General features: G+C 42.3%; 2 protein-coding genes across 3 annotated transcripts in view; both read right to left on the bottom strand.

Annotated features, from left to right (window-relative positions):
* Positions 1-2,658: 2,658 nt before the first annotated feature.
* On the bottom strand, positions 2,659-12,008 carry BHLHA15 (basic helix-loop-helix family member a15). Of its 2 annotated transcripts, none has more exons than XM_049791117.1 (2): positions 11,941-12,008; positions 2,659-4,025 (listed from the first exon to the last, which is right to left on the bottom strand). In XM_049791117.1, exon 2 carries the CDS (start codon positions 3,987-3,989, stop codon positions 3,486-3,488), a length of 504 nt encoding a protein of 167 aa, XP_049647074.1. In that variant the 5' UTR covers positions 3,990-4,025; positions 11,941-12,008; the 3' UTR covers positions 2,659-3,485. The 2 variants fall into 2 exon arrangements, with proteins under 2 accessions (XP_049647074.1, XP_049647073.1); XM_049791116.1 differs by lacking the exon at positions 11,941-12,008 and adding an exon at positions 6,253-6,330.
* The window catches only part of LMTK2 (lemur tyrosine kinase 2), a 44,314-nt gene continuing 39,436 nt past the window's right edge, over positions 7,985-12,862 (bottom strand). Inside the window, exon 14 of the mRNA XM_049791115.1 lies at positions 7,985-12,066. Within this exon, the coding sequence (XP_049647072.1) occupies positions 12,038-12,066 (29 nt within the window). The 3' untranslated portion in view covers positions 7,985-12,037. The remainder of the gene's footprint in view (positions 12,067-12,862) is intronic.

Below are 12,862 nucleotides of genomic sequence, written 5' to 3'. Positions count from 1 at the left end.
GTAATTTATCAGAAAAAACTGCTTCTTATGAAATCCCTTTTGACATGTTCTAGAAAGCAGCACTTTGTAGCAAAGTACCACTGTGGAACTAGCAGCTATCATTCCATTAAAACACCTAGGTCCTGTGCCTGAATATTCATCACGGATGCCTGTGTTCAGAGGAGTAACCTTCATGTATGTGCTCTGCCACTGTATTTATAGCTAGATATTTATTACATGACATCTTGGGCTTAATGTTTGAAATAACACCTCTGCTTACAGGAAGTCCTGTCAGAAATACACTCCTACAAGCATTTGAACTCCATATTTGCAACAGTAATTCAGTATAATTGGTTCTTAAAGTCATGTGCGGTTCTTCATCAATAGCACTGTTAAAATACTGTTTTTCCAACTCATTGGCTTCCTTCCTCTGCCAAAGTAACCAAATAGCAATTCAAACAGGGCTATCCCACAAAAACCTTTCAGGAACAGTATTTAGTATCTGGAAACTCTCAGATCAACCTTATAATGCACTGGTCTAGCAGACTAGTGACCTTTAAAGAAAGTGACCTACAAAAAAATGACCATAATCTACAAGTGCTTAGTCATCATTTACTCTACGACACACAGAACCACAGAATTTAGGCTGGAAGGGACCTCAGGAAGACACCTACTCCAACCCCCTGTAGGGCCAATCCATTCAGGTTGCTCCAGGCCATGTCCAGTCAATCTCTGAACACCTCAAAGGATAGCGGTGCCGCAACAGCCAGCTGACGCTGGTATTTAAGGCCACCACTGCTGCAGCCCTGGGCAGAGGCCCCAAGCCCTCTCTGCAGCCCACACCTGGGCACCAACGTCTCTCCCTGGGGCTGAGATCCCTGCTGCAACACGCTGCCAGGTATCCCGCCCTGCAGCGCCTCCACACAGGCTCCAAGCTGTCCTCAGCAGAGCTGCGGGGCCTGCCGCTAGGTCCCGGACCAAGCCGGGGACGCGTGAGTCTGTCCCCTTCCTCTCTCCCTCCTCAGAGGCCGGCCACCCCCAGCACCATGTGCCCCCGAAGGTGCCAGCAGCAGCGAACGCCCGCCCGGAGCCTGCCCGTCCGGTCACTCAGCCCGCCCGCGCCGCGCTCCCTCAGAAGCTGCCCGGCCCGCCGGCTCCTCTCGCGCGAGGACGAGCCCGCCAAAACGTCTGAGGGGCGCGGCCCCTCAGCGCCGCCGCCCGCTCCCTCACAGCAAAGCGACGTCGCACCAAAGCCCCCACCGCTCCGGGCGACGCTCCCGTTCCCGGGTCCCTCCTCGTCACCGCAGCTCCGCCGCCCTCGCAGCCGGGGAGAGCACCTGCGGCTGGTGGGGCAGCCCTTTTGCCGCGCCCCGGCTTGGCAGGAAGCTCGGAGTTGTTGGAGGGACACGCCGAGGTCCGTCCCCCCCGCCCCGACCCGATCCCGGGTCGGGATCATCTGCACCCTCCGGGGATCCCCAGCAGGGCAAGGACGCTGCAGAAACGGCTACACCCAAACCTGCCCAGCTTCTCCCCGGGTTACAGGTAGGTACCACCACAGGCACAGCCCGAGCAGCCTGTCACGCTACAATACACCTCTCCCACCAGTACTGGTACTGGTACAGGTACTGGTTTGACTGTTGTTGCCAACAGCCCGTCAGGGCCTGTTTGCATTGACCCATACGGTGAGAAATGGCCACGTAACAACCAGCGTAACCAACTTACCTGAAGAGAAGCTAAAAGTAAAACAACTGAAAGGAAATGCCTTGGTGTTACTGACTTCTCCCATTATAATCAGGCAACATATAAATACATTAAGGGCTTTACCAATAAGGAGCAGCTGTTGGATGAAGTACAAGACAGCACTGTTACAGCAAGTCAAATCTACAAAACTAGGTAGTACTTTCATTAACGCTTGAGTACTAGCAGGGGTAATCAAACTATTTTAGTGTCAAAGCAGTTCAGAAACTAAGAAAGACCAAGTCAAGGCAGGATTCAAATAATTTCTATCAGTCATCTCCAGTAAGGCAACCACACCTATAAAACATTATGTTGTTCTACATCATACCTGTAGATCAGTATGGTGGGGAAAAATTCACATCCCTTGCCAGCCTGTCTGGGAAACCTTACCTTTTAGTCTGAATGAAATTGTCATGCTATCAGCCCTGCTGGAGCAAAACAAATAGAATGTTACAAACTACGCAGCGCAGTATAACCCTTCTGTGATGGATCCAATAAGCGCTTCCTCAGCCACCATTCCTCCTTGGATAGCCCTACTTTGCAGTGAGAAGGACCTGCCACATACTATTATCCATCCTACCAGTGCACGAGATGCCAGATTCTACCTTTTGTATCCACACCACAGAGCAACAGCCACCCTGCCAGCACAGGACTTCAGGGATGTGGGTAGAAGAGCTGTAACACAGCGGGTCCTTAGGCAGCACAGTTCCAGCGGAGGGCACCTCAGCTTGTTCTTCAGGTATGAGAATACAAGAGGAAATGAGAGTTCCTCAGTGACATAAAACTTTTCACAATAAGACGGGGCAGGGCGGGGGGGGGAAGAAGAGCTCATTTTCCTGTTTGAAGAGTTTCTGCTTCATTTATTGTGTTTCATAATACCATAATCTAGCACTAACCCAGAAAGAATCCTGATGACATTACAGACATCATTAGCAAATTACTTGTAATTGGATAGATCATTGTCTAACTTATGACTATACTAAAATATTTTTAACATAGTTTTGGCAAAAGTAGCTCATTTATCTCTTATTTATTATTTGTATTACAATGGCACCCAGAGACCCACTAAAGAAAAACTCCATGAGGCTGGATGCTCTGGAAATATAGACCAGAAAACATCCTTACTCTAGAGAGCTTACAATCTAAGAAAGCTTTATAGATGTTTATAGTAACAAGTACTTTAAAAGTTTTTATGCTTTGCACAGTTCAAAATTATCAGAACAGATCCAAAACACTCAAGATAAATATTCAGATTTGATAGCCAATTTCCCATATGTGGCGCTTCACTCATCAAGTTAGTCAAATGTTGTCATCAATTTTTCCTCCATAGCAGGGTAGATAAGAACAGAGTTGCTGAAAGGTTGGTGAACAGCGCTACAGCCAAGATTCTCAAGCTCTAGCGAACTCAGGTGACATGGGCCTTAAATGCTCAACTCTCAACCCTTCTAGGGAGGGTAATTTTCAAAAGTTACTAAATGTTTACTTTCAATTCAACTACAGCATTACAGGATAGGTTTCCAAACCCTGACATGCCACACAAATATATCCATTAAGCTCTGAAAAATTCTTACAGTTTAAGGTAATTTTTTCATGTGCTGTATAAGCTATAGCCATGAATATTACCCGTTTGTCTTTTAAGAAAAAATAGGGGATAGCTGGAGGCAAAAATAATCTCTTGAAACCCTATGTACTGACATATATTATCATGCAAGAAGGAGAAAGAATGACGGTAGTAGCTAACTGTTGGTGTTTTGGCTGAAGCTATGAATCTATGTGGAATATTTTTGTAGATGTTCATCATGATCATCATCCCCATGTTGCTGTTGATAATGCTGGTAGAATTTGGACCCCCAGGCTCCCCCCATCCCTTCTGCTGCTGGAAAGTGTCCATTGGACATATTGAGTATAATGGAGGTCAAGGATTTAATATAATTTTTGGCCAGTGTGAGAGTCTCTATTTTGGAAAGTTTATTCTCAGCTCTCACATGAGGGATCACCTCCCGCAAAGCCTGAAACGCATTGTTGAGCTTGTGCATTCTCTGCCTCTCCCGCTCGTTGCTTTCCAGTCTCCTCAGATGCCTGTCCTTATTGCTCCAAGGATGCTTGGCTCTGGCTGCAGTGATCTTGCTGCACTCCTTGTTTCCCCCATTCCTCCTTTCTTTGTGTTGCAAACATTTCACCAGTTCTTTTTTTCTCATTGCTGACTCCTCAGAAAATGCTTCTTTGTCAACAGTATGCCGCCTTTGCTTCTTTCCTTTGGTTTTAGTCTTCATGTTTTGGTAGATGTACTGGTACTAAGCATCAATGTGCTGTAAAAACACGACACAAATATCTTTAACTGTTGCACAGTTCCATGCTGAACAAATGATCTGATGCAGGTTTGATATGTTTGTTTACTTGTTCCCTACTGGAAAACCATCACTGTCTCTCAATTTAGTGATGTTCATTTTAGAAGTTGTGAATGTTACTAGTCAAGATGACCTGTGCAGATGAACAGAGGAGAAAATACTTTCTTAGAGAACAACAGATCCTCCTTCAGCTGGAAGGAATAGGTTACAGAGGGAGCAGAGCCCAGGTGAATGGAATCATTGAAACAAAGATGAATTGAATCACCTAATGGTGTCCTCAATGTATGGGAAGCCAAGTGAAAAATAAACACTTCTCTACTTTCTTATAAGTAGGCCTCAAGCTGGAGAGATTTCTATTCTCTCACTGCACATAAGAGAAAATGGTCTCCAAGCTGATCCAGTCTTCCCATGGGAAAAGTGAACCACAACTCAAAAAAATATCAGGAGTACAATGGTCAGTAGGTTTGATAAGACATTGCCTCTGTTTTTTGAGCTCGTCCTTCTGTTTTCTCCCAGCTCTAGTTACCGCAAGTTATAATAAAACTATACGCCACCTCATTGTATGTATGCAGGCTTATCTGTGGGTATTAGAACCCTCAGGCTCTTACTCAGAAAGCAGTTTCTCCTTGAACTCCTGGTAATCGTTTTTTTGTAGGAACAGGCTTCCACCATATTTATGAGCGGTCCACTAGAGGGAAACATAACACACTAACTCACACAGAAGCTTGGAAACTCCTAGCCAGCAACGTATTTTCACCCCCAACATTTCTGCATTCTGGGCTAGTCCCCACCACACACACACAAAAAAGCACTTCCCTCTTCCAACAACAATCAAATAACGCTGGGATTTAATTGCAGTTTCTACCCCTGTTCAACAGCAGCAGAGCACTATTTATTCTCCAGGTTATCCAAAAAGACATAGCAACATTACTTCCTCACATGTCAGCAAGGCAGATTGACAGCATTGAAATTTTACCCTCCCTCAGCCCAAATTGTGTGCCAACACTACATCTGAAGACAGCAGCCTCACAGCAACCCTGCCTCTAACACCAACCATCAACATTACTGAGAGTCTATTTCCAAAATGCTTCCTTCTTCTTTTCTCCAGTTCATATAGTCACAGAAAGGTTTTGTCTTAAAAAAAATACTTTTTTTTCCTGATGCTATTATGTAGGAGCATTTAGAGTTGGCAAGCCAATAGTGATAATAATTGAAAAAACCCTAGCTGCAGGTGCTTGACTGTCCCAGTATAGGACACCAACCTTAGCTGGAGCAGGTGGTAACCAGTTCCCAGGTGTGCTGCAGTAAATATCACTTCCTCTCTCATTTCTTTAGAGACACCTTCAGCTGCTCAGCATTCACAATGACTCGGTTCTCTGCCTGCGAGGGCACTCTGGCCATCCCCAGGTTCCTTACTACCAGGGAAGCAACTTTGCCAGAAAGGACAGGAATTCACAAAGGAGTTTGGTTAGGGTAGCACCCAGGTGACAAATGCTGAGAGAAAGACAGCACCAAACAGCTCCTGTTGTGGGAGCCTAGAAGAAACACTAGAGACACACGGGTATCTTAAGCAAGAAAATAAGACTAAAGCCAGGCACTGGGTTTGTTCTGGGCTCTTAGACTAACTCACTTGGCAGAAAAGGCATGACTGCAGGACAGAAAAGTAAAGGCAGGCACAAAGGAGACCAGTCAATGTCCCCCCTCCAGCGCAAAATGCACGGTTGGGGAGAGCAGAGAAGTGAGCAGCTGCTGTTTGAAAGGAAAATGGGCTGCAGGACTTGGTGAAGAGGAGGTTCCTGGAGGCAGGCAGCAGAGAAAGCTGGAAGAAAATCCAAGAGAAAGGGAGGTTCAGCAAACTGGGAGCAAAGTAGTCTTGAAAACTGCAGGCTGGGGATAAGCAAATGGGATGGCATGGGATATAAAATGGTGCTTCGCTGGCCGAGGTTTGCTTTCGGACTGCTGCACACTGCTGTAACCCTGAGAAACCACCCTCATGGGGCCACAGCTAGGCTGCTGGGACCCCCAGGGAGATGGCATGGGTGTGCAAGGAGGAAACGGAGATGGAGAGGGGGTCAGGAGCAACAGACCGGGGCGGTCGAGAGAAACCAGAGAGAGCAGCCAAAAACCAACAAGTCTTCCACCCTCTGCACCCGTCCATCAGGGCTGGCCTTCCTCCTCTGTGACTTACCGCTGCCACCAGCTGCGGAGAAGGTGCCTAGGGCCCGGGGGGTGACATAGCAGAGACAACGTGGGGAGCCAGGAGCGGCGGGAGGGTCTGCGGGGGCGCTGCCCGTCCCCTGGGCTGAGCCAGGGGCTGTCAGCGGGAGCCTGCTGGGAACCAGGACCCGCCGCAGGCGGAGAGGAGAAGAGCCGCCGTGGGGGGGGGGAGCGCTGACGGGAGGACCCCCCCACCCCGCCAGGCAGGCGCTGCCGCCGTGCCCGAGCTCAGCCTGGAGCGGCGGCCGGGCCCCGAGCCCCGCCAGGCAGCCCCGCAGGTGGCTGCGCTGCCCCCGCCCGCCGCGACACGTCGCTTTAGCGGCGGGGGCGGGCCCGGGCCGGGCCGGGCGGCGCAGGCGGGAGCTCCGCTGAGAAGTAGCGGTCCTTGCGGGGAAGGGACCCCCGAGGCGAAGCACCAGGTCCCGGCAAAGGAGTGGTGCAGGGGGACGTGACCGCCAGCTATTGCCATTACCCTTTTTAGGCCCACGGAGGGGGACAGTGCCTGGAGAGAGCAGCCGGCACAAGGCTCCCGGGTTTTGGATGGCGACGGGACTCTCGGTGAGAACAAAAGGGCAGGGGGGAGGCAGCGCTCTCAGCCAGCACGGCAGCAGCGTGTATTATGGAGGCGCTGCCACCGGACTGACGGACGCTAAGCCAGATAGATCAATGTCACTACAGGCGGTGTCAGCGGGTAGAGTGTCCTCGAGTGGAGGAGGAAAAGGTCTGTCTCAAGTCTGTTCTGCCAAGGGCTGTGCAAGTTACCACAGCAGCTCTGTGAAGACGACCCACAGACAAAGCACTTCCAGCCCTTGCAAGAAGGCTGCTGATGATAAAGATTGCAAGTGCTCAAATTCTTTGGTAACAGGTTCTATATAAGATGACCAACTTAGTGCCATGGGATTTTTTCCATCTGTTCTCAGTAATGACCACTGTCTTGGTCAAATTTCAGCCCAGTAGTTATATTTTACCTATTGAAGTCAAGTCATCTTGATATCAGTTTCTCATTCCCAGGTCTTGAGAGTTGCCAGGACTCAGAACAGCTGCGATACAATGTGGGGGCTTCCACAACAGCCTCTATTAACTACTAACATTGCTGCAATGTGTCATCACAACCTTAATGGTTAACAGGTTAAGAGGAAAAAACAGCGCTCTCCTCCTGCCTCACAGAGTGCCCAGGCTGAAACAATCTCCCCCTCATGTGAAAGGAGCTACCGATACACACAAGTACTACATTTACCTGGCCATCTTCGGTCCATTCAGCACATGCACACTTAGATTAAAGAAAAACAAGAAAATAATCTTCTAGAAATAAACTCAATGAATACTAAGAAAACATTATTAACCTGTTTTCTAGAGGGTACTTACAAATTTTGAGATCTCCATTCTTCCTACAGATGCTTAATTCTAGGATCAAAAGCAGTATTCAGTGTTTAGAATTACACTGTTTGTATTTCTAAACTTTGCTTGTCAACTGACTGCATACACATGTAACCTGAAGTTCACACAAGGGTGATACAAGAAGAAATTAGAGGCGACTACACTACTGAGTGTCGACTCATCTGCTGGGACTGTAGCTTTGAGCTTTTGGTACTTTCTCAACCTCTGGACACTAACAATAGAACTATACTGTGGACCTGACTCATTGCTGGCATCTGTTTAAGAATGAACAAACAGACAAAGAGATTATAAATATATAACTGTATTTTATTTTTTAATATTAAATATTTTTAAATTACAAGCAGTTTCTTGAATCACACTATGCATGATAATCAATATACAGTAGAAATTACAATTTAAAAATGTACACAATTTAAAGACATTTTGACCTGAAATTTCATTAACTATGATATATTGCCATAAACCTCATACCTGTATTAAATTACAATAGGAAAACCTCATACCTATGATTTTGTTACATAGTTTCTCATTTACAAATAGAATTAAACATAATATATACACACACATCAGTACCATTTATCATTTAAGTTACACCTACATCTGTGCAAGTTCAAACAATTTCATAAACAAAACTAACTGTAAGTCATATTCAAGTTTCTGAAAAACAGGCTGCTGGTATTACAAATACTTATTTTCAATAAGTTTATATGATGTTTTGACTCTCCTCTAGATTTTTTCCAGTCTTGTACCAAAACCACTAACAGACAAGGATATTTCTGTATGACTTAAAGCTGAAGTAATTTTGTACACTCCATTCTTATTTAAGGCTATTTCTTATAAGGCTAATATACTTGGATTCCACCTTTCACCAACTCCAACAAAAATAGCCATGTCACTAACACCTGACAATGCTGACATTTTAGCATAGTGCTTAATCATAAAAAAAAGTCTTTCTACCAACCAGCCTCCTCATGAAAAAGATCGAGTACTACATAAAAATCTGCTAAAAATACTGATAAAAAGAATGAGGCTTAAATGGCTTTCATTAGTGCATCAACAAGGATATGAAAAAATGTTTAATCTGCTCATTTCCATGAAAATGGCAGTTTCCATAAATGCAGTTATACACACAACATATCTGCAGCTTGGGGATTTGGGAGAGTACAGGTGTTCCCATTAAAACTGGACACTCTTCTCGCTCTGTTGGCTTCTCACTACAGATCCTCATTTTTAAACAAACTTCCTTAGGTGGGAAAAATCAGATCTTTTAAATTACTTTAGTAGCCAAATTGAGACAATGCCTTCATTATTCAAATAATCAAGGTATTCTACTAGAGAAGGAATTAAAACGTAACCAGTCCTCATAATAAACCATTGAAAATAGATACATGTACTTCTAAAACGGAAGCCATACTTAAGTAGCTAGTGCAAGAAATTACATATAGTTTAACCAATGATTTGTAACAAATCCCCTTATAATGTAGCACGTTGGAATTAACTGATTCATCTTCATTGTGCCACTGACTGCTAGGCAGATATTTAAATATTGCGAGTAATTAATCAGATTTTTAACTATAAATTTTTCCAAAAAAGACCATTTATATTATTGTAATCCAGTCTACTACTGGATTACTGAAATTAAAATTCATGTTTAAGTGAGGTGAATCAACTTTAAATATTTATTTCTCTTCATTGTACAGCTAAAAAGGACACTACCTTACTTAATATCATACACATCCCAGCTCGTTTTGGAAAAAATGCTCCTTTGGCAATTCATTAGCAATGAGTCCATTTAGACAAAGGAGTAAACTTTCACTTCCTATGTAAGATTTTCTTTAAACCCTGGTAGAGAATAAATATCTTTTATTTCCATCAAGCAAAGGAAATTCCTGACGTGCAAGATAAACATCGGATTTTCCAGAATTATAAGAAACAAAATGCACAACTGAACTGTAACATTTTGGAGTATAAGCTTTTACTTAACACCGTAGACTATATTTTAAATCAAATGATTCAAAATTAAGGCTGAACTCCAGGTCTGATAGATTTTCACCATGCCAAGGCAGATAAGCCTACACATTCTTTGCAGACCATTATGGAGTTTCATTCTTACTCTGGTGAGAATTATAGCAGACAGATGAGACACCTCAATGTAGTGATATCAAGGAGTTTAATATTGGAATTATGGAATTTCTAAGCAATAATTTATGCACAAAGTCTATTACCTATATTTTAAAATACTGAGAGCAGCACACAGCTTCCTTAAACCCTCTACAGTATTTACTGTAAGCCTGTATTAAGAACTACTTGGCTTTGCCTCTTAAATGATGTTTTGGGAAAAGTCCATGAAAAATTCAGTTCCTCACTTCCTACAGAAGAACAGTTCTGATTAACTCTGAACCCAAGTGCCTCATCAGAAAGAGTTATCTCAACAATACATTGGCAATTTTAAATAACATAACTAAATCATTCCCTTTTGATCAGTATGGAAACCATTCTGGTTAAGGGCTAAATAATGCTGGGGGGAAAAAAGCAGTTAACGTATTCCTGTCATTTGAGAACATCCTTAAAAAAAAAAATCAAAATGCATGTATAGAGGTATACAAAAAAAAACTTTACACATCTGAAAATATCTAGTCCTCCCATACTTCATGTGATGAAAACTCTCTGGTGACTGGATCTGAACACTTGGACCACCATTATACTGAAGCCCTGCCAAAATATCCACTAAAATACAAAGTACTTGGTAGTACATTTGTATTTTAGGACACTAAAATACAAAGTACTTGGTAGTACATTTGTATTTTAGGACACTAAAATACAAAGCCAGATAAACTGTTCTTATCAGTTTTTCCTACAGATCCGCAGCTGCATAAGGCATTCCAAGAGGTCAGGAATTTGTTTCTCAACTGAACTCACTTTGGAGTAATAATTAAGGATTTATTTTTTTTTCCCCCAAGCAGTTTAAAGGATTAAACTAGCTAAATGTATGGTAGAGTATGAAGGTTAGAAAAAGAACAACAAAAAACAAAAACAAAAAAAACCCAACCACATTACATTCCCTTCCCTACAGACAGCTTCAGAGCAAACTTTACTATACTGCATCTTTTGGTCAGTATGCATTTCAAGATGTACCATGGAGCCTTGCACACATCTTAAAATAGGTCTGGCCTTATAAAGGGTGCAAAATTGGCTATTAACCATTAATCTAATTCTTAATTGTCATAACATCACTGAGAGGTAGATTTACCACAGGCCTCTGAACAGCAGCCCCAGTCTGCAGTCAGCAGAAGAGTGAGCTTCAAAATTTACAGAATGTACAACTGAAGGGCCAAGTGTGCCCAAATCCAGTCTATTGAAATTAGTCTTTTTAGAAGATTCATAAATTCCACGGTTTTGTACAGCCAATTTTTCCTCTTCTCTCTCCAAGGCAGAAATTGTAGTAAAAACTGGAAGGCCCTTAATTATGATATAGTCAGATGCTATTACAGTTTAGAGCAGTCAGTAGGATCATATTCAGGAATTAAGAGACATTATCTCTTTTCATCTAAAAATTCCAGAGCATATCATATATTCTTTTCCAGTTTCCTATAAAACATGAACACTAACAATCAATCTATAATCATTATCATTTAGAAATGGTACTGAATATAAGATTTCAGCAAGTCTAACATAACACTCAGAAGTTATGTATGTTTTACAAGTACCGTGCATAGCAAAGGCTACAAAAAAGACAAATTAAACTGGATAACTGGGCCAATTCAACTTGTCTTATTTTCCTTGAAAGATTTAAGATTTTGATTCTGTACATCAGGAAATAAAGGAAGAATAATCCATAGTGCAATTGTAATAAGCAAAGTAATATGTAGTGATATCTTTTTGAATAAATATGGCTCAACTACTGATCAACTATCATTCATACAGTTTCAGCAACACAGCCACCTGTTGCACAGGACAGTTATACACAATTCTACAACAGGTGTATGTTCAAATAGATAATGAACTACATGGAAAAATACAAAAAGAATATTATACAATCTCATACATAAACCAGACTGTAGTGTAATTGCTTTACGTGTTTCTTAATTTATCTGAAAAATACTTCAAGTACTTGAAAACAGCGGCAGAATCATCTTTCAATGAAAAGCAAAATTGCACTGATTTAAAAATACATTACAAAGTTAAATACACATTCAAATTAATGTCCTGATTTAACATTGCTTTCAGTGTTTACTTTCATTTCTTAGTACTTCTTGATTACCTGTGTTACTCCAGGAGGATCCAGAGTTTAGATAAAGAAGTTTCAGACACAAAGTCTGTGTGTTTTATGTATGTAGTCCAAGGAAGTTTTAATTCATTTAATCTTTTTCTCCATCTTCACTGCTTCCTGTTAGTGGAGGAAAGGTCATAAGGTACAGTGAGATTCTTCCATACAACCCTCAATTCTTTTGTAAGACTCTTGCTAGAACTTGGCATTCTGCTGTTTTCCACTTCCAAGTTTTGGTTAATCTTTCCCTACGGCTTTCAACTACTGTAAACATTTGGTACATTTATACATACACATCTGCTTAAATCGCACAGTTCAATGTCACTTATTAGGACACGTAACGCAATGTAGGATCTCCAAAATAATCTCTCTTATCTGAAAGTTACTAAGCAGCAAATATTATCTAATCAATAAGCACAATACAAGAACAATACAACTCTATATAACAGCGATTACATATTTATAGACATTGACCATTAGCAAGGCTCAGCAATCAGTAATATTTATTTTTAATAATGCAACATTTTATCAAGATTAATAATATGGTGAACTGATTCAAGTCTGCTTACTTTTGCTTCTCTTAACCCTCAAAAAAATGTATCAAAGCTTTAAAAAGCTTTTTGTTAGACAAGAAAGCTTCTGTTAATGAATACTGCTAGTACTCAAATATTGCTATGAACAAATTGTTTGGCTCTCCTAACAGCAACTATCCTACTCGCAGCTCTAGAAAACACTGCAATTCTTGAGAGAATGTCAAGAATGCACTTTCTAAAAAGCAATATGAAAAGAAACTGAACTGTAAAATAAGTTTAGACAACAATGTCAGAAACATTATGTTCCTGAGAATTATTCAACTGCCATAGAGTGGCAGCTATACAGAAGTGCTTAAGGACTGCATAGATTTCATTTATAAAAA

The sequence above is a fragment of the Accipiter gentilis genome, chromosome 33 (genome assembly GCF_929443795.1).
Source record: "Accipiter gentilis chromosome 33, bAccGen1.1, whole genome shotgun sequence".
Taxonomy (NCBI): Eukaryota; Metazoa; Chordata; class Aves; order Accipitriformes; family Accipitridae; genus Astur; species Astur gentilis.
The sequence above is the reverse complement of the archived record's forward strand: the minus strand, read 5'-3'. Positions and strand labels throughout refer to the sequence as shown.